Source organism: Felis catus, chromosome C2 (assembly GCF_018350175.1).
Source record: "Felis catus isolate Fca126 chromosome C2, F.catus_Fca126_mat1.0, whole genome shotgun sequence".
In the NCBI taxonomy this organism is placed as follows: domain Eukaryota; kingdom Metazoa; phylum Chordata; class Mammalia; order Carnivora; family Felidae; genus Felis; species Felis catus.
Genome location: NC_058376.1, coordinates 18,754,959 through 18,776,405, shown reverse-complemented (window position 1 = coordinate 18,776,405; position 21,447 = coordinate 18,754,959). Strand labels below are relative to the sequence as shown.

The window sequence follows — 21,447 nt, the reverse complement described above, 5'->3', positions numbered from 1 at the left end:
AGGAATATAATTTGCTTTCCTGTATAACCTGCAAAATACGTATGCCGTTGCTTAACAGAGTGAGTTGTTTCTCAGGTTGGGCACCTGGAGGTGGTTCAGAGCACGCCTTTTCTTGGTAATTTTTTTGTCAATTCCCTGAGAACACACATTAAATTCTCTGACAACCTGAGGTAGTACTAAGCTCTCTGACAATCCTCTAAGAATAAGCTTTTACTGTTTGCCATGTACAACACTGACAACTCCAAGTGTATTTTGTCAATTTCCCTTCTCACTTCTTATTAAAATAAGATCACTCTGAATTTGAAGAGAGCCTAAATGGGTAATTTCTTCAAGTAAAATGTCAGTATCTATAATAAAAAATGAAGAATCTAAAGAGGGAAGAAAAGGCAGAGTAGTAGATTCACAGTTTCTGGAAGAGCACATGAAAAAGTAAATGGGGAAAACGTTATGAAAGATGGCATTTTCCGACCGAAGACTGCTCTCTGCTTGTACTATTTAGTCCTTTTAGATACAGTTAATCAACACTGATAAGCACTTTATGCTAATCCTTTTTCATAGTTAATAAGAAGTCTTAACTTGGATAAATAAAACCATCAACTCTGTCGCACCTAAAACCAATTCCCAACGAATCTGAACCTCAAGGTTAATAATGCTTCACTTTCATATTTCATACAAGTCACAGCATTGGAAACAAGAGACCACAAGAAATCCACATGGCCTAATTACCAGGATATATTAATTCTCAATGACAACAGTGGCTATTCTATTTCAAGACTAATCTAACTGTAATCTAAGTTAAGAATTCTTAACTTTTTGCTATTTCATATAAGACTTCTGAATATTTTTTAAAAATGTTTATTTTTTATTTTATTTAAAAAAAAAATTTTTTTTTTCAACGTTTATTTATTTTTGGGACAGAGAGAGACAGAGCATGAACAGGGGAGGGGCAGAGAGAGAGGGAGACACAGAATCGGAAACAGGCTCCAGGCTCCGAGCCATCAGCCCAGAGCCTGACACGGGGCTCGAACTCACGGACCGCGAGATCGTGACCTGGCTGAAGTCGGACACTTAACTGACTGCGCCACCCAGGCGCCCCAAAAATGTTTATTTTTGAGAGAGAGAGAGAGAGTGCTCATGTGAGCGAGTGGGAGAGGGGCAGAGAGATGGGGACAGAGGAACTGAAGTGGGCTCTGTGCTGACAGCAGGGAGCCAGATGTGGGGCTCAAACTCACTCATGAATCATGAGATCATGACCTGAGCCAAAGTCAGATGCTTAACTGAGTAAGCCACTCAGGTGCCCCAAGACTTCTGAGTATTTAAGAATCAACTGAGGGGGTAAGAGAAATGCAGTTTTCTGTAGCTCAGAGGTGGGGCCCAGGAATGTGTGTTTTTTTTTTTTTAATGTTTTTATTTTTTTTGAGACAGAGAGAGACAGAGCATGAGCAGGGGAGGGGCAGAGAGAGAGAAGGAGACACAGAATCCAAAGCAGGCTCCAGGCTCCGAGCTGTCAGCACAGAGCCCGACATGGGGCTTTAACTCACAGACTGTGAGATCATGACCTGAGCTGAAGTCAGACACTTAACCGACTGAGCCACCCAGGGGCCCTAGGAACGTGTATTTTTAACAAGGATTCCTCCAGGTTATTGTGCTTCGACTGGCCCCAAGAACACATTAAGAAACAATGGCTACCAGAATAACAATATCCACAGGGTGTGTGTTGGATGAACTCCGAGATGCCTTTCAGGTCCAAGGGCTTAGAGCAACCAGACTGAAGACATCAGTGAATGCCAGATACTCTGTGTCCACCGGCTGATGGCACAAAGGTGTAGCAACCACACAAAACAGTGAGGAAAGCTCAAGTTATGTGCTATGGATCAATCAGCTCATTATACTAGCCTGCTCGATTAGTGGCTTGCTCCAAGGGGTTTGAAGCCCAGATGAACAAGGCTGTATATAAAACCACAACACTCAGACCCAATCGCCCACACAAGCGAACATTCTGTTCCAATGTGACTATTTTTTTCGAAAACACATCGTATTTGTCCACACCCAAGTACGTGAAGACCTGCTTTGATTTCTGAAGGGCTATGGCAAGACATATGGAACCCCTTGGCCTTTGGCTGTTTTTACAGCACATTCACAAGTCTCTGATTTTGATCAAGCCTCTAAATCAGCCAGAATCCTTAATCTGAACAACGAAAGGTCTGATTCCACTTTTCTGCTCCTTCGAAGAGGTACAGGCAGCAGAGTGGATACAGGTCCATACTGAAGGGACCTACAGGTCCATAGGAAGGGACCTACCTCTTCATTTTACATCAAGGAGTTCTAGAAAGCAAGGTCTCTTTCATATTTTCATACGACATCTGACTTACATCGACTGCATGATAGTCGATAGGCTCTCTAGGACCCCCCCCTTTTTTGATAACCGTGTTTTAGTAAACTCATAGATAGTGTCACCTTAATTTCTCTTATACCTAAAGGAAATACTTCAGGTACAGGAAGACTTCCTCCTTAAAGAGGAAAAGGAGGCAAGACAACTGATGGAGGGACTCATCCTATAAATTCTAAACACGTTCCGGCATGGCCTAAATGCTGGATTAAAGAGATGCCTCCCAATATTCTCATCTATCCCTCCTTTTCTTGAAGCAGTTTCTTTTTTCTCTTCCTCATGATAATGGGCATTTGCTAACAGCGGTTTGGCAACTATTCAATTTGATTCTTAGCAGACAATCGAGGGGCTGTTCCTATTGCTGTTACTATCCTCAAAACACTTTAATTTGGTTAGTTTGCTCCAACTGTTTGCTCTTAGTATTGAAAAAAAAAAGTTGCCGGGGCTCTTGGGTGGCTCAGTCGGCTAAGCATCTGACTCTCGGTTTAGGCTCAGGTCATGATCTCACGGTTTTGTGAATTCGAGCCCTGCACTGGGCTCTGTGATGACAGCATGGAGACTGCTTGGGATTCTTGCTCTCCTCTCTCTCTGCCCCTCCCTGGCTCATGCTGTCTCTCTCTCTAAATAAATAAACTTAAAAAATTATTTAAAAAAAGACAAAAGAAAATTGCTAAGAACTTCTAGAACTCACTTTGACTGACATCAACTACCCTAATAAATAGAAAGGATAGCAATCGTGTAGTAGGAAGTATTCCATTTCTTTTCATCAGAATTACAGAAAAACTGAGAGCTCTGTGGGTGACCATGGAATTTAAATAAAATCCTGGGAGAAGAAAACAGAGATGCTCTAATGCTTTCACTGGTTATTTAAATTGGTGACTTAGACTATTTCGTTTCTTGGAACGTTGCATTTCAAGACAACATCACATACTGCAGTTCCCCTATAATTTTAGAGGCACTGAACCCCAAAACGACAGAAAGATAAACTAAAGAGGTGTCTGAGAAGGGGAAACTGAGTCTTGTATATCATTCATCCTTTTCTAATAGTTACTTTAAAGGTCGTAATGCTTATCAAGAAAGTATAAGCAGTACTGAGGGGCATGAAAATTATAAGCAGCAGTGTCTCCACAAGTGTCCCAGTGTATCCGCGGGCATCTGGTGCGAAATTAGAAAAGACGGCACGTTTTATATTTGTTAGGGAGAGTCGAATGGTCCTGCAGGTTACACCCTTATACTGGGCCGTAGCTTAGGTAAGTGACTTTCCAGTTACCCTTGTCGTGACAGCAGTAGGACAAGATTTTTAAAGTGACTAATTTGAAAAAATTATGTCTTGATTTGTACTATTTAACCATGAGAGTTGTGCATCGTCTATGACTGCTCAGTAATTATTTATCTTTTCCTGTGAACTAGAGCTGCTGTAGTCTATGAATTAAGCAGATACAATAATTCACTCAGGTTTTCTTCTTAAACTTTTTTGTTGTGGCATGCAGTTTTTGTCAGGTGGATTTACGTGATAAAACGGGCTCCCTGGGGTGCTAGGACAGATCCTTACTGTTTATTCACTTTTCGCAAGTTAAATACATTCTAAATCAGTCATTCACAAAGTTTAGCATGCATCAGGGTCAGCTGGACAGCTTGCTAAAAGATCGCCGATCCTCACCCCGGTGTTGCTGGTTCAGAAGGTCAGGGCTGGGACCAGAGAATGTGCATTTTTTTTTTTTAAGTTTATTTAAGTAATCTTTCCACCCAACACGGGGCTTGAACTCACGACCCCGAGATCAAGAGTTGCTTACTCTACTGATTGAGCCAGCCAGGCGCCCCGGGGAATGTGCATTTCTAACAAGTTTGCAGGGGATGCGGATAGTGCCAGTCCTAGAACGGTTCTAACTGAAGAATTCCTTGGAGACAGGCATCTGTAATTACTTATATTGAAAATCTGCTTCAGGAGAGACAAATGCATGAGATTTGAGTCATACCCTCCAAGAGCTTTTACTTAGGATGCGGCAATTAGTTGACTATGCACACATCAAAACAATAGTGGACACATGTAATATATAAAATATATGATCAGAGGACAGATGTTTTGTGTTAATCAAAGGTTTAAAAAGGGAGATAACATGAGAGGTGGGGTTTTGAAAGCTGATTGGGCATGGGTGCTGCAGACAAACAGAACAGCATCGATAAATGTATCCAGGCCAGGACTGTAGGGATATTATCAGCTCTCCTGGAAAGTCAGGTTCACGCAGAACAAAAGGAATAAGTATCCGCCCTGCCTGTCCACGGTTATTTTGAGGACCAAGCGAGTCTTTATGAAAAGAAAGCAAAAAAGAAAATCAGTCATCAAAAAGAAGGTAACCAAGTATGTAAGATAAACTTACAAAAAATATCCATAAAATCTTCCATTAAATTCTTTTTCTTTCTTCCTCTATTCCTTTTTCTAAATACATTTGAGTGGCACCAAATGAACTATGCCCGCACAGTCGTGAAAATGGTTCCCTGTCCTGGCTTGGGAGACTGCCTAATGCTGTGTATGATTTGAAGGTCTTCAGCCACTGACATTCACAGAGCTAAAACCTTTATGTCGGATCCCTTACAAGCGATTAAGCCCTGGCTAGCAATTATTACCTTACGCTTTCAGAGAAATCTGTGCTTGTCCTGCATAGAAAAATCTAGTGGCAATTATGTACGAGAAGGCACGGTAGTTGTCATTTTCCGTGTGTTGATAAATGACTTTTAAGCAAATACAGAATACAAATGTGACAAAAAATCCTGCAAAAGGTACAACGTAGCCAATTTTTATGTCCTTTCTAAACACCTTAGCATTGACTTAAGTATTCAAGGGTGTTGAGTCTTTGAACTTTGGAAGCCATCTCTCCTGAGTCATATCTGCTGAAAGAGGGGACACTTTCAAAGAAAAGTTGTTGAGGCTAATTAAGTAGCTCTCCAAACCCAGTTTTGTTTAGCTAGGTGTCAGCAGTGAGGTAGGACAAATACCAGGGGATACAAAGACATCAGAACGGAGTGGGTCTTCAGGTCTTACTAAGCAGATGTACGATGCTGGGCACATCACCGTTTCTCTGAGCTTATGAAACGATGTAGTTGAGCCAGCTGAAAACTAAGGTTCCCTCCTCTAATAATCTTCAGTGAGTAAGGAAGGAATGGCTGTCAGATGTTACTACCTAATACCAAGAGACATGGCAATCGACATCCCTCAGCTTAATGAGCAAAGTCTCCTTCCCGACTATCTTTACCCAAAGTCTCCCCAGGCAGATTCTAAGTAGGAAATATTGTGCTCTACACATGCAATATATCTACCAATGAGCATGGAATCTGGAAGATGGTAGGCATTTAATAAATACTTATGGAAGACCCAACATCCTTGATTCTTGGATTCCCTTGCTGTTTACCACAGCAAATGATATAAATAAATGTGTATGTACTTTTATTATGGCAAAACGTACATAACACAAACCTCACTATTTTAACCATTTGCACGTGCAGAGTTCATTGGCATTAAATACAGCCAGTGTCGTGAAATCATCGCCACCATCTTTCTCCAGAACTTTTTTATCTTCCTAAACTGAAACTCTGCACCATTAAACCCTAACTCTCCATTTCCTCCTTCCCCCAGGACCTGACAATTACTATTCAACTTCCAGTCTCTGAATTTATTACGCCAGATACCGCTAGTTATACTCTAGATATAAGTGAGATAAAAAAAAAAATATATGGGACACTCCAGAAATTTGCATCTCATACTCGCGTTGGAGCCGTGTTAATCTTTTCTTCATTGTTTCAATTTTAGCAGGTGTGCTACTGAAGTAAGCCCCACGGAGATACTTCTGAAACCTTCTAGTACTGCTTACAAATTCTGTGAGTGGTTACTGACAACTACAGCATTTGTTAGTGATAGGCCAGTGGCAAAGGTAACGTTCGTTTTCTTTTTATTTAATAAAATCTGTTTGATAATAGAAAACTGTAACAATTTAAAAACTGTAACTATTAGCTGTAACTACGAACAAAGTTTCATAAGTGAAAATTTTAGAAAATGACTTACTGGTATCATTGGAGACTTACAAACAGCAAGAAGTGTATGTTGTTTGGTCATAGTCATTAAGTAAAGAAAAGTTTTCCTTGTTTAATGTTTATTTTTGAGAGAGAGAGAGAGAGAGAGAGAGAGAGAGAGAGAGAGAGAGAGACTGAGAGCAGGGAGGGGCAGAGAGAGAATCCCAAGCAGGCTCTGCGCCTTTCAGCACAGAGCCCAATGTGGGGCTTGAACTCACGAACTGTGAGATCACGACCTGAGCCGAAATCAAGAGCCAGACATTTAACCGACTGAGCCACCAGGTGCCTGGGTAAAGAAAAACAGTTTTAATGTAATAAAGAAAGGTCACATTATGAATGATTAATGAATGACTAATGCCTTGATATGCAGCTACATACACACTACTTTTCTTATGGTGTATGTCGTATCAAAAAGAGCATATTGGCACCTTTCCTTTTTATCACATAAACTGACTACCATTTGAGAGAAAACCCATTTTAATTCTTTTGAGTCTTAGTACTCAACAAAATTCTGAAGGTACGTTTTTTCACAAAAGAGTGACTAATTTAAAATTGTGAACAGCAATCTTTCAACCTCCCCCAAAACCCCCCGCCCTAAACCCAGAATGTGAAATTTGGTTTGCTTCTAGAGTTTCCTAAATGAAAACAGTACAAAGTGCTAGTAAGTACAGCCATATTAACATGAGATGCTCCCTCTTGCACTCTCAGCCCTCCACTGCTCATGTCCCAGGAAGTTCCTCCATAACTTGGCAAAGCTTCAGAAGCAGCTGGCTATGGCCTCGCGGCCACACCTCACTGTTACAGGCTCTGGAAGAGAAGACACGACTAGTTTGCCAAGGCCAGACTGGCTCAGGCTATTGCTTCCGAGAGCATGAATCTGGTAGCTGCCCCTTCTTCCTTCCTGGAGATGATAATATCTCTGGTCTCTATGGGTCTTTGGACCAGCTTTACCAAGTTCATTGTTAAAGAGGAAGATGAACACATGGTTCTTCCATCTGCTCTGAGGAGATGGGCAGACTGCTCTAAGTGTCACCTAAACCAAAAGCAAAGACAGAGCCATATACGACATAGGGAGTCACCATTACCATTTACTGTGTCCAAGATGCAGTAAGATATAACTCATGTTTTTATTTTTTGAGAGAGAGAGAGAGACAGACAGAGAGAGAGAGAGAGAGAGAGAGAATGAGTGGGGGAGGAGCACAGGGAGAGAGAATCCCAAGCAGGCTCCATGCACAGTACAGAGCCTGACCCGGGGCTCAATCCCATGACCCTGGGATCATGACCTGAGCCGAAATCAAGAGTTGGATACTTAACCAACTGAGCCAACCAGGTGCCCTTAACTCATGTTTCCACGAGCATAGGTAAATAAATAATATTTATAAAAAATTAAACATATTAAATAGGCTATTTTAAACCCACTGTTTTAGGTCAGTAAATCTGTGCATAATAGTTGAAATTAAGTAGTACCCCTGTCCTGGGCCTCTGACCACTTGGTTTCTGACTCTCAGTCCAAAAGATTCTTTCTGAATAGTATTTTGATTCATACCCAGTCAACATTCCTTTGCACAAGTGCCTCATAATTTGAAACAGGTTAATGGGTTGATCTCTTATTCTCGATCAGAAATGGTTCCCCGCTGTCCATGACTGACTTTCTCAAGCAGCCCACAGTATATACGACAGGAGAACAGTTAACCAAAAGTAATGGGGCTAACTAGGGGAATACACTGTCAAATGTGTTTCTGAGTTAAACAGCAAGAGGCAAATTAACATTCCTCCCATACCTTGCCTCACATGCAAACACATTCATCTCATTCCTGGTGAGTCTTTGTGGAAATATATTTCAAAATTAATCTCAATTTCAATGCATCTCTATATCCAGGGTGGCAGAAATACTGCCATTTTTTTCTCCTTTTTTAAAAATACGGACCTTGACGGCAGCTGCTTGCAAAAAACAAAATCACCAGCTTTCTTCCAGTCTAAAATCACTGGTTGTTCCCAAGACTCGACCAAAAAAAAAAAAAAAATTCAGGACACATCTGCTGTAAGGTTCTATGCCAAGAAGTAGCCTAGCAGCCACCACTGTGGTCAAACTTTACTCCTCAATCATTTTTAGTTGCTAAGGATTTCTTTTTGGAATTTGATTCAAATTATAGGGCCATACGTAAGAGCTGATGAGTTAATAGAAAACTCCAGAGCTGCGCTGGACCATCAGAGGAATTGTAGAGCTTAGTGTGGAAGGCACTGCCTCAGCTTCACCCACGTGGTCAGGGTGCGCGCACACACACACACACACACACACACACACACACACACACGAGATACGGCACGAGAACAGACAAAAACTACTAATGTGTACTGCTCATCGTAATTAAAGAAAAAGCAAAATTCCGAGTAAAAGGTGACAGTTTGCTAAATTAATTTTCCTCCTACTTCTAGACAGTTAGTTACCCTCATAAATGGGGTCAGAGTGGAATCATCTCATAATGGATACCTCTTCAAGGAGCGATGGTGCTTTAAAAACAACAGCAGTACCACCCAAATTGAAATACAGATCCAATGCAATCCCTTTTAAAATTGCCACTCTCTTTTTTGCAGAGATGGGGGAAAAAAAGGACCCTGAAATTCATATGAAGAGCAAGGGGCCCCACACAGTCAAAACAATCTTAAAAAAAGAACAAAGGTGGAAGACTCTTACCTCTCAATTTCAAAACTTACTACATATTGTAATCAAAACCGTGTCATATTGTAAGAAGACAGACATACAGAGCAAAGGAATGGAATTGAGAGTCAAGAAACAAACCCAGGGGTGCCTGTGTGGCTCAGTCGGTTGAGCATTTGACTTTCGGTTTCGGCTCAGGTCATGATTCCAGGGTTGTGGAGTCCTGAGTTGGGCTCCACGCTGAGCATACAGCCTGCTTGGGATTCTCTCTGCCCCTCCCCCTCCTCGTGTACACTCTCTCTAAAATAAATAAAATAAAATAAAATAAAATAAAATAAAATAAAATAAATATAAAATCTACCTAATTGAGAAGTCATTCGTTATGAAAAATGAAGAGTATGAGTCGAATAAGTTGATAGCTCTCTCTCTCTCTCTCTCTCTCTTTCTCTTGGGATTTATTTTCTCCTTGATTCCCTTCCTTGACTAACAGTTATACATATAAGGATACTTAAAATTCTCGGTACAAATGAATGTCCCATTCTGTTGGTTTGGCAAGTGCTATAAATATTCTATTTTAAACTTAGACTACTTTGGATTCATTAAATCCCAAAATCAATAGGTTTGTTAGGGGCAGAGAATGGAAACACTGTCTTTGAAATAAACATGCTGAATTTTTCCCAAAGAGTAGAACATTTTATCAAGAGGCCACGGTAAAATTGTAATAATAAATTAGAAGCATTCTTTCATTAGCACTAGTTTCTTGGTCTCCCGCCACATATTTCAATCCTACCCCATTCACTGTGGATTTATTCAGCCAGAGATCCTTCCAACATCTGTTTTATAATAATACGTGTTTTTATTAATTTTGAATGCTAAAAGGAAAAAAACAATCCCAGGGTATGAAACAATTATGCCTTCCTTTCCCCTTTCCTTCCTACTGCCTTTCTCATAAATTGGTTATCACCGCGTTCTGCGATACAGCCATCTCTCAGTTGTGAGCCCCAATAGTTTTAGCCTTGAGGTAGCTGCAAAAGGAAGCACGTTTGATAAATAACCTCAGAGCTGATAGAAAAGGTAGAAAAGAATCCTTTTAGCACAGACTTAAGGAAGATTACAGAGGGCAAAAAAACCCAACCATTCTGAGATAGCAATTTGCCAACGTGAAGGTTGAGCTGAACAGCAGAGGTGAAGGGACTCTGCCTTTTGGAAGGGTTAAAAGATAATTAAAACAGAATGTGGACACTCAAGAGGGTGCATATTTTCATTAAAATATGGATTCTATCATTTGCTGAATGAAAAGCAAAGTCCTAAACAGCTATTTTAAATCAATGAGGGGATTTTTTCCCATCTACAATGTCTTAAGCCCTTTTTTTTTTGCAATAAAACTTCATAATTTGCATGCAAATGACTTTTTTTTAAAGGGAAAACATTAAGTAATATATGGCTGTGCCTGGGAACTTGCACATAATAATTCAAACCGAACTGAAAAATTGTTATAAAATAATAAGAAAAGAAGCTTTTATAAAACTAAGAGGGCCCTTTTGATAATCCTACTTACTGGGGAAGCAAATCAAATAAATAGCCTCAGACTCTGATCGACAGGAGAGTCAAAGCAGACAACATACTTAGTAAGCCGAGTGTCAAAGTATGTGAATTGGACAGATAACCAAAGAGCAGAGGGTCATGGAAATTATATCAAATTGCTTTGATACCTTTGCCAACTGCACCCAGTTTGTTGGCTTGATCATTTACAGCCACAGAGGATGCTGTAGCCAAGGAAAGAGATTTGTTTGGTGCAACATTGTTAGACGCTAAGGAAGGAGCTCAGGGTGGGTCCTTAGGGTTATGAAGGACTCCATCTGATCAACCTAAGTGAAGGAGCATCTATCTTGCAGCCTGGGGATTTGCTTCAACCTTGTCTACAATTACTAATACCTATAAACACCAGGTTCTCTGCTAGATCCTAAGGATGCAAAGAAGACCAAGACGTGTCCGGGAAGAGGATGTGGGGTGGGTAGACATGTAAACAAAGAATTAAATACCAAGTGGAGTGTTAGAGGTGGATACATGGTGCTTTAGACGCTGTGGTTAAGTAGAAGAAAATTCTACCTAAGAGAGGAGAACGGGTAGCAGAGAAAGCATGAATGTTGGACTTGGGTAGACCTTGGGTCCAACGTCACCATCACCACTACAATCTGTAAGGACAAGTTAGCAACCTCTCTCTAAGGTTCGGTTGGTTTTTGCAACTGCAGACGGCGGATGCTATCATTGAATTCATCAGTGTTGTCGCTAGCTCCCATGCTGCATTTGGGTGAATTACAAGAAAGCTCTGCTTCTTCAAGTGGACATGGCCCAACATCAGAGGGCTTGGCTCTGTGAGTGGGATGCAGAACGTCAGCTGTACTCTTCACTTAAACCACCTGCCGCATCTGTATGTGGTGGCCCTGGACCTCAAGGGTGAATGTTCACAAACAACTTGGCCTGTCAACATCATCCTAACACATACACATTAGTTTGCTACATGGCTGTCACTCAACTACCAGCCCTTCTCTCTTGCTCCCTATACACTAGTCAAGGTTTTATAGGAGCATGGACATTTCAGTTGAGTATTGAAGGATGCCATTTTTGAAACAAGGAAGAACCATTTACAGGTCTTGAGAATGGTAAGAAATCATGGCTGCAGGAGAGGAAGGTGTCATGGATAAATATAGGTCAACTGGGAGAACCCATAATGGAGACTGTAGTATGAATCAATTTCAAGAGAAATACAGTGATTTCTTCCTTATACACATTGGCTGAAGTGTGAGCAATGTGTGGGATATTCTGATAGTCTGGGATATGTTACTGGGATTTAGTGGACAGGCTGTTGCTGGACCAAGGGATTTGGAATTTCCTGGGGTTAACAGTGAAATAGCACAGACAGAGTGGATTCCTCAGGAAAGCAAAATGGCGAACAAGGCCAGAGCCGAATTCACTGGCATGATGAATGCTATGGTCCAGTCAGTCACTTTACTGTTCGTATAAATTTCATGCCAATCCATGCCCTTTCCTTCTCTCTACTATGGCTAGTTTCTTCTTCATTTTTGTTCCTATCAGAGAATTCTACTCTAATGGGAACATAAATTTAGTGAAACAGATACAGCTGTGTCACTAAAGCTTCCAGCAGTTCCCGAGACTGGCAAAAACCCTTCAAGAGCACCTGTTTTCCTTATTTAATAAAACTACTGTTATTTTTTCTCTAGATATTTTACTGCATTAAACATGTCCTAATTGCCCACATTCATAAGCACAAACTTTTATACAGCAGGCATGCATTCACAGGTACTTCCAATCTTGCTTTGCCAGTGGATCTAAATTTTAGTATCCTTCTTACTTGCACAGAACTGGCTCTAAATCTAAAATTTGACTATATAGGGGCTCCTGGGTGGCTTGGTCGGTTAAGCATCCAACTCTTGGATTTGGCTCAGGTCACAATCTCATGGTTCATGGGCCTGAACCCTGAGTCAGGCTCTGTGCTGACAGTGTAGAGCTTGCTTGGAATCCTCTCTCTCTCTCTGCCCCTCCCCTGCTTGCTCTCTCTCTCTCAAAAAATAAATAAACATTTAAAGTTTGATTATATTAAAAATGCAAGTCAGACTAATGACAAAGACTATCTGAAATTATTAGAAAGAGTACAAGAAGTAAACTGGAAGAAATCTATGAAGATCCTATTTAGAAAGTAGGCTAAAAACCAAACAAAAACCAACCCCAACAACTTCTACCGTGGAAAATTTAAAACTTTTACAAAAGGAAAGAGAATACTACGAAGGGCTCCCACTCTGCTTAAACAGATTAGCACTGTTGCCGACCTTTCATCTAGATTCGTCCTTTAAAAGTGAGTTATTTTTTTAAAATTTTTAACGTTTATTTATTATTGAGACAGAGAGACACAGAGAGTGAGCAGGGGAGGGGCAGAGAGAGGGGGAGACACAGAATCCGAAGCAGGCTCCAGGCTCCGAGCGGTCAGTACAGAGCCTAACGTGGGGCTTGAACCCACGAACTGTGAGATCATGACCTGAGCTGAAGTCGGTTGCCCAACCAACTGAGCCACCCAGGCGCCCCTAAAAGTGAGTTATTTTTAAACCTTCCTTCAAATGAAGAAGATAACTAAGCTCAATCCAGAAAAGGCATTCTCCCCAGGGTGCTCTCTTCCATAGCTTTGATACTGGGAGCTCTAATCGGAGGTAAATAGGTCTACTTCATGGACATTCATTAAGGCAAACGCCTTGTTCTACAGAAAACAGCCATTTAAAAATGGAAGCAAGAAGGATTTTTTTTTAAAAGATTATTTTAGGATTTGATATCTAGTACATTTAGAAGGACAATTTTTTTTTTTTTTTTAAACAACAGGCTCATAATCCAACTTCAGAGTTGAGGCTTGCTTTTTTGTAAGAAAAAAAAAAATCCCACGATCCTAAATTATGTGAATATCCTCCCTGTCAACTGAGATCTGAAGTTCACTGTATTGTCCTATTCTTGGGCATTTTGCAACACTCAAGATAGCTGAATCACCATCTGTTCTGTGGAAGTGGAACTCATGAGTGGCCACTGTTTTCAGTAGCATTTTGCTGAATAAAAAGCTCTGATAATTTAGTGAGAAAGAGTCCACCATAATTACTGGGTGAGGTCATTAACTTTCCAATCCTTTGCAATAGCCTATTCCCCTATAGTTTGGTATTACTAACAGCATCTCAGTTGAAGACACATAAGAAAAGAAGCTTATTAAGACAGGTATAAGGCAAAAATGCATTCATCCAGAAGATCTGAACTCCACTTCATTAAGAGTGATGATTTCTTTGATTTTGTCCCTTCTACAACTTATTGGAGGACTTTCTTTCTTATGTTTATTTTTTTAATGTTATTTTTGAGAGAGAGAGAGAGAGAGAGAGAGAGAGAGAGAGAGAGAGAGAGAGAGTTAGTGAGCTGGGGAGGGGCAGAAAGAGGGAGACACAGAAACCAAAGCAGGCTCCAGGCTCCAAGCTGTCAGCACAGAGCCTGATGAGGTGCTCGAACCCATGAACCATGAGATCAAGTCAGATGCTTAACCAACTGAGCCACCCAGGCATCCCTGAAGGACTTTCTTTTCTCTTTTCTTTCTTTCTTTTCTTTCTTTCTTTCCTTTCTTTCCTTCCTTCTTTCTTTTCTTTCTTTCTCTCTTTCTTTCTCTCTCTTTCACTCTCTCTCTCTCTCTTTCTCTTTCTTTCTTTCTTTCTTTCTTTCTTTCTTTCTTTCTTTCTTTCTTTCTTTCTCTCTTTCTAAACGTGTTTAATTTTGAGAGAAAGAGACAGAGCACGAGTGGGGAAGGGACAGAGAGAGAGGGAAACACAGAATCCAAAGCGGGCTCCAGGCTCTGAGCTGTCAGTACAGAGCCTGATGTAGGGCCTGAACCCACGAACTGAGAGATCATGACCTGAGCTGAAGTCAGACGCTTAACCAACTGAGCCAACCACACGACCCTGGAAGACTTTCTTATATTTCGTTAACACACAATATTTAAAGGTTCCTTCCAATTTTCTATCCCCAAATACATCTAACAAGAATACTCATTTCTTTTAGAAATATAATAGCACGAAAGATTAATTGGAAAGCCTGTCTTCAATCCATGGTCTACATTAAAAACTCTCCGGACTGTCCTCTTAAGATCTTGGTCAACACTGACTTGAGTAGAAGTTTAGAGAACACTATCATGAAATCTCTTTTTTAACCATGTAGCCTGAAGGATACTTGAATCCATCTGTTAACACACAGTATGAGCAGACCACCATCACCTGATACATGCCGAATACTTGAGAGCAATACACACAATATTTACAAGGCAGGACTGAGCTAGAAAAGAAAGAGTACAATAGCATTGGCACGAAATGTAACAAAGCAAGCCAAGTGGTGTTTTAGGCACTTTTACAGGAGGAATTCCTGTAATGGGTGTACCCATCTACAACATCCTGGGTGTTCTGATTTCAGACAACCTACCTCTATTTCCAACCCAATTAACAAAGGGCAGGTTTGTTATGGACAGGGATATATTGCTTATTTCCTGACAGCTGATGGACCAATCTCCAGGACACATACATTTCCTTTAGATTGAAAGATTCATTAACATAACTGCCATCTATGGGCTTTTGCGTGGTAAAGCCAAACAAATATGGGCATTCGGCGGGGGCGGGGGGCGGGTTGTGGAGAATGATATTACGTGATACTTCACTCCCTTTCTAAGAAAAACAAAAATGTGAAAACGCACTGATTTGAAATATTAAATATGACGTTAGGAAAACTAGGGACATAAAAGACAGTGGACACACAACGCCAATTTCCTGGTTTTGATGACGTATCATAGTTCTGTAAGATGTTACTGTTGAGGAAGGGGGGGTGATGTGTATACTGGACCTCTCTGTATTAGTGTTCCATGAGTGTGTGATTATGTCAAAATAAAGGCTTAATTAAAGATGAGAGGCACATATTTACTGAAGTTTAAACAACAACACGGTTCAGAGAACACACATGGCCATTGGGGGCGGGGCATCAGAAAGAACGGTTACTGAACTTCCATGTCAGAAGACACGGTTTTGTGCTCTTGCTCTACTACGGAGGACATGTGACACAGGCAAGTAAGTTTCTTAAATTCTAGGTTTGAGCTCTTTCACCCATAAAATGGAACTATCATGCCCACGTGTAAGGTTATGATTAGTTCTTTCCCCCCTACCCCCCGCCCTGCCCCGCGAGATCTTTCACCGTGAAAGCGAAGTCTGCTCTTTTTCCTTCCACAGATCAGAGCACTGGGGATGCCTGCTGCAGACGAACTCAGTTACCTGATTTTCTCCTACAGGAGAGAACTATGTTTAAAGGTTCGGCATGAAGAGAGCAGCTGACTTACCAACTTCATCCTGAATCTCCTCGGCCACGGCAGGCACATTGTAGAGCAGGGACAGAGACTGGTTCATGCGCTCGTAAATCACACGCAGATGTGTCATAACCTGCGATAAAGGGAAAAGTTTTTTCCTCACCGAGCACCACAGATAGATACAAATTTCCAAAATAAAACTGACAAAATGCTGGAACTTGTGACCTGAAAGGGCATTCTTATTTTTCTTGTTCTTCCATGTTTTTATTCTCTAACTTCAGAGCTGTTTTCAAGTTCCTATTGTATTGTATGCTTGGAGCCATAAATTACAAGGCCAACTGAAAAGAGCATTTCTGCCCAACACTGATTCCTAATATTTAGACTCCCTAAATAACCCCTAATGCTCTAATTATATTTCTGCACAAATTTTCCAAAAGATAGGAACACATTTCAATTTGACTGGATCTTTCTCTTCCCCCCTTCCTTCCTCCCTCTTTTTCTATCGATCGATTGATTGATCGACCTACCCACCTACCTACCTGTTTAAAATTCTTCTATTTCAGGAAATGTAAAATTTCAGATTGCCAGAGGTAGATTTCATCTGTCAACCATTGGGAATGTGAATAAAACACATTATTACAAGGGCTTCACCTAGGCTCCCATTATATCCAAGCACTGTGGTAGCAGTGGAATTTATGATTGCCCGTCACAATCTAATTGAACGAATTTTAGAGGTTTCGGTTAATACAACTTTGGTTTTCTTCACTTTAGTCATCAGAGTTTTAAATGGATCCTTAAGAATCGGCACCATGGACACTCAGGATTTTTATATTCCTTATTATTTTCATAAATCAGGAAACGTCAAAGCCCATGTTGGTGTAAGACAAGCCTGTAGAATTTACCAGGTATTAAAGAACTCTTGCTACAGAGGTCAAGTGCCCACAAGTACTCAGGGAATACTTTGCAAGGCCACTGTGCTATCAAGGTTGCACATGATGACCACACTCAGTGCTCACCTGGGACCGGATCTGAGCAGCTTTCTTTGGGTCCACCATGCGTACGTGTTCAAAATGCTTCAGGGTGTGTTGCCTGTCCTTCTGTTCAGCGCGGACATACTTCTTTAGCATGTTGAACACATGACGAGGCTGTCGTGGAAAAAAAAAAACCCACACCTTTCAGGTCTGTGCAAAATACTGCTTCTTCCAGGGGCTCTGGGTCAGAGATCCCACGAACTCATCCCATCATGTGAAAGGATTATAAGTCATCTTTTTGCAATTTTCCCACTACTTTCTTAATGGGTAATTACTTAGTTGATTGGCCATTTTTCATTTTGACAAGAGCATTTAGCATTCGGCATACAGGATGACTGTCCTTAATCAACATTTTCTTTTTAAATGGCAGTATACTGCTACAGAAAGAGATGATTTTTATTTTTAAGAGAGAGAGAGAGAGTATGTGCAAGGGGGGGAGAGGGGCAGAGGGAGAGAGAAAGAGAATCTCAAGCAGGCTACGCAGAGCCTGATGTGGGGCTCGATCCACAACCCTGGGATCATGACCTGAGCCAAAATCAAGAGTCGGACGCTCAACCAATTGAGCCAGCCAGGTGCCCCAAAGAGATGGTTTTGGAGCTGTAATATTTACGTTAGATCCCTCCCCTCTCCCCAACCAAACATATAGGGGCATATGTAAGACTACATTTCTACATGCGTAGTCTTAGTGGTTATCTCCATAGTAACACTGCAGAAATAACCCCATCACCAGTAGCATATAAAATACAATAATCAAGATGAGAAAAATAATAGACAACTTAACCACTACTAATTTGTAGGCCAAGGAATAACTCACAAGCTTTCAGGCACGTTAGTTTCCCAGGAGAAAGGCCAATGTGAAACTGTAGTTATTTTACTTTGAAATGTAATTAAATTCTTTCTATGCCATCAGATTCTAATTCTTTCAGCAACAATTAAGTTTCTTAGGTGCTTTTTTTTTTCTTCCTGATTGGTTATATTTCATTTTTACTCTAGAGTTACTTGAAAACATTCATCCTAATAAAAAAAGGACAAAGGCTCCTTTGCCTTCAATGATTCCATTGCTATGTGTATTCTACTATAGCATCCTACTATGTGATTTTGTGAAGTGATTTCCAAAGATACACATTTCTTCTTCATTAAAACAAACAAACAAGCAGACGAACCCTATGAAAGTTCATGTCAGGAATAGAATTTTCGCCATTTGGGCAAACCCAGTTATTACTAACCAGGTCTTGGGCACCTTGAAAACTAGCTGGAAGGTACAGAATTTATTTCCAGAGATGGTATATTGGGAGTAGGGTGAAGGCTGTAGCATTTTATGGGAAGTTCCTGCCCTTCTCCTTTGGCTGAGTTAGGGGTCACCTCCCCGATATCCCGGGGAGAAGTGGTATCCTTTTTTTATACCCCATGAAATGCTACATATATCTCCATTATTGCGCTTACCACAGTCTATTAAATTATTTCTCTTGTATTTTCTTTTTAAAGTTTACTTATTTTGAGAGACAGAGAGAGAGAGAGGAAAAGAGAGAGAGAAACCCAAGAAGGTTCCGCACTCTGCTCTCAGCACAGGGCCTGACGTGGGGCTGGATCCAACAAACCATGAGATCATGACCTGAGCCAAGATCAAAAACCGGATGCTTAAGTGACTGAGCCACCCGGACGCCCCCAATTACTTATGTTTCTGACTGCTTTCTTGAACTGTGACATCTTTAAGGGCCAGATTTGGTCTTTCTTTATCAGGGATCACACAGCACCCAGTGCCTGATGCAGAGAGGGTACCCCGTACTTGCTTGCTTTAGCTGTCCGCAGGCCACCTTCCTACACTTAAGAAAGGAAACAAATACAATAAAAAGAAAATAAGCCTGTGCTCATCTGCCTTATTTCTTTCATCCTATAAGAAACGTATTTCTCCATAATTCCAAAAAAAGGCAGACATCACAGCTAGCAACATAGCTTTTGGCAACGCATCATTATAATTCTCATTTGTACTCTGAAGTCTAGTTGAATCTACAAATCAGAGAATGATCTTTTAAACCCCAGAGCAGAAAAGTAATAAAAGAGATAACAACTGACCAGCTACATTGATTATATATATGTACATATGTGTGTGTGTGTGTGTGTGTGTGTGTGTGTGTATGTATATATTTAAAAGACGATTCGTTTAACGGCAGGATATTATTGAATGCAATGGATACTTTATATGCAGGATTGTGCAGTCAGGATATTACAAACCCTTGATCCCCTTGCTTGTTATTTAACACCAAGGCCTTTAAAAAACTCTCTCTAGGAGGGAGGCAAACCATAAGAGACTCTTAAATACTAAGAACAAACTGAGGGTTGATGGGGGGTGGGGGAGAGGGGAAAGTGGGTGATGGGCATTCAGGAGGGCACCTGTTGGGATGAGCACTGGGTGTTGTATGGAAACCAATTTGACAGTAAGTTATATTTAATATAAAAAAAAATAAATAATTCCCTCTATTTCTAGCACGATGATCCCTCCAAGGCTGGAGACAGAAAGGATCTAATTGCATCTATTCACAATGTCCCTGCCCCTGATGTGTGCAAGCTGACTGACTGCATGTGTTTTCTTAACTCTGTTTCATTATTTTCTCTTGAAAAGGCTTCATTGTTTTGAGGAAAATGGAAAATTTTTTTCTTTTAAAGAGTTCATATAAGAAAACATACTTCAATTAAACATAAGGATTGCTTTCTTATAACCTTTCCTTCTTATTTATTTTGCAGCCAGTCACCTATGAATGTTTCTATAAGGCATTTTGTCTTGAAACGCCGGTCACCAAAGAGCGTGTGCACCAGAATATAAAGGCGCCACACTGGCCTTGTCATTACTGCATTAAAGCCGAATCTCAAGTTGGACAATGGAGGGGTAACTTCTGACAACTAACATTTGGGTCTCCCCTTTTTCTTCCACTATCGCCCAAAACAGCACACATTCCCGCTTGCAAATTATTACTGTTAACATGAATTTTAAAATGAATTTGAGAGTCCCCCATATTATCCAGGCCTCAAATTTTTCTTCTGTGCAATTCAGATAAGAGTATCTTTCATACAGAGTACACTGAGTATTAACCACGTTCTGTGTTAGCTGTCGAGGGTAATGCTTAGTTCACAGCAGGTGCACAGTACACATCTATTTCTTCCACTCAGTCCTTGCCTCCAATGCCCAGCCCCTTTTCTTTCCTCTAAGCAGTAACAGCTCAACACTTATTGGCTATTTATATGAATGAGTGAGACCATGTGCTTTATGCATAGTAACTCACCAAATCTTCCTATCAACCCTATGGCTGGGGTTTTATCATAGATAAAACACAGCACAAAGAAGGTACAGGGTTATATGGCTGGTTACACAGCTAGTTACAGAGCTAGTCCGTGGTATAGTGAGAACAGAGAGTCTGGCTCTGGCTCTTAACCCTGTTCTCCCGATCTGCTATGTGATCATGCCTTTCAAGGAAACTCTAACATGGGTCAAGCTAAAAATAATTCCAAAAGCAACTCGCATAGTTGAATACAGAGAGAAATAATTGAGTGGTTAGAAATGAGTCTGTTCTAGGAGTCCTCGCCTAAATCTCTAGTGCTTATAAGCTCAGATGATATTCTTTGGGGACATGATCACACCCGCTCTTATCATTGTGCAGAAGACCATCCAGATTTAGCTTATTCAGTCTCTCAACTGCTGTTCCTGCTTTCTGGCACTCCATTTTCAGCTACTGTGTCAGATGTAGGGAGGCGAAATGGCAAGACAGGAATGTCCTTTGTCAATTTGTTTAGGATTACTAGAAAATGATTAAAGGTATTAGTTAAAAGTTAGGCTTTTATGACACGCACAGATTCTAGTTCTCCATCCATCCTTCCTTACTTATCGCATATTAAGATGGAAAATTAAATGGTCATTGTGTTCACATGTTTAAAATTGCTTATCTTATTTAACACCAACATTTCTTCATTTCAGAAATATATTTCTAACTTCCCCCAACAGATCCCTAGAGCTTGACAATGAACCAGAAGCACACCAGGATCTTATGATTCCCCAAGGCCTCAGCATGGCTTGCCCTCACTCTACCAGGAAACAAAGCTCTGGCAAGAATAATGAGCCCTAAGAGCCCATTGTAAGCTATGACCTCATCATTGTTTATATGAGCTCAGACACACATTGTGTGTGTGTGTCTAATATAAACATAAGCCTTTTTCTTCCTAATGCCTACGCCTCGGGACATGAGATAATTCAGGAAGACATTACCATGCCCCTCAATAAATGAATTACATGGTTCTGCTCGGTTGATGCATCCATGCAAACACATTTCTAAGAATCGTGCTTAGAAATGAAAAAAAAAATCAGATTAGCTCTTATGTTGGAACAGGCAGATATATCACACCAAATAAAATGGTGGTTATGTCTGCACCTGAGAAA

General features: G+C 40.7%; 1 protein-coding gene and 1 non-coding gene across 8 annotated transcripts in view; both read right to left on the bottom strand.

The window, feature by feature from the left end:
- The window catches only part of APP (amyloid beta precursor protein), a 277,992-nt gene that overhangs the window by 47,401 nt on the left and 209,144 nt on the right, over window positions 1-21,447 (bottom strand). For all 7 annotated transcript variants that reach the window (XM_023238836.2, XM_023238837.2, XM_023238838.2 and 4 more), the window contains 2 exons: window positions 17,007-17,135; window positions 16,024-16,123 (listed from right to left, as the gene is read on the bottom strand). In XM_023238836.2, the coding sequence (XP_023094604.1) occupies window positions 16,024-16,123; window positions 17,007-17,135 (229 nt within the window). The remainder of the gene's footprint in view (window positions 1-16,023; window positions 16,124-17,006; window positions 17,136-21,447) is intronic.
- On the bottom strand, window positions 6,112-6,218 carry LOC111556416. The gene has a single exon (XR_002735897.2). It is a non-coding gene; the product is annotated as a U6 spliceosomal RNA (small nuclear RNA).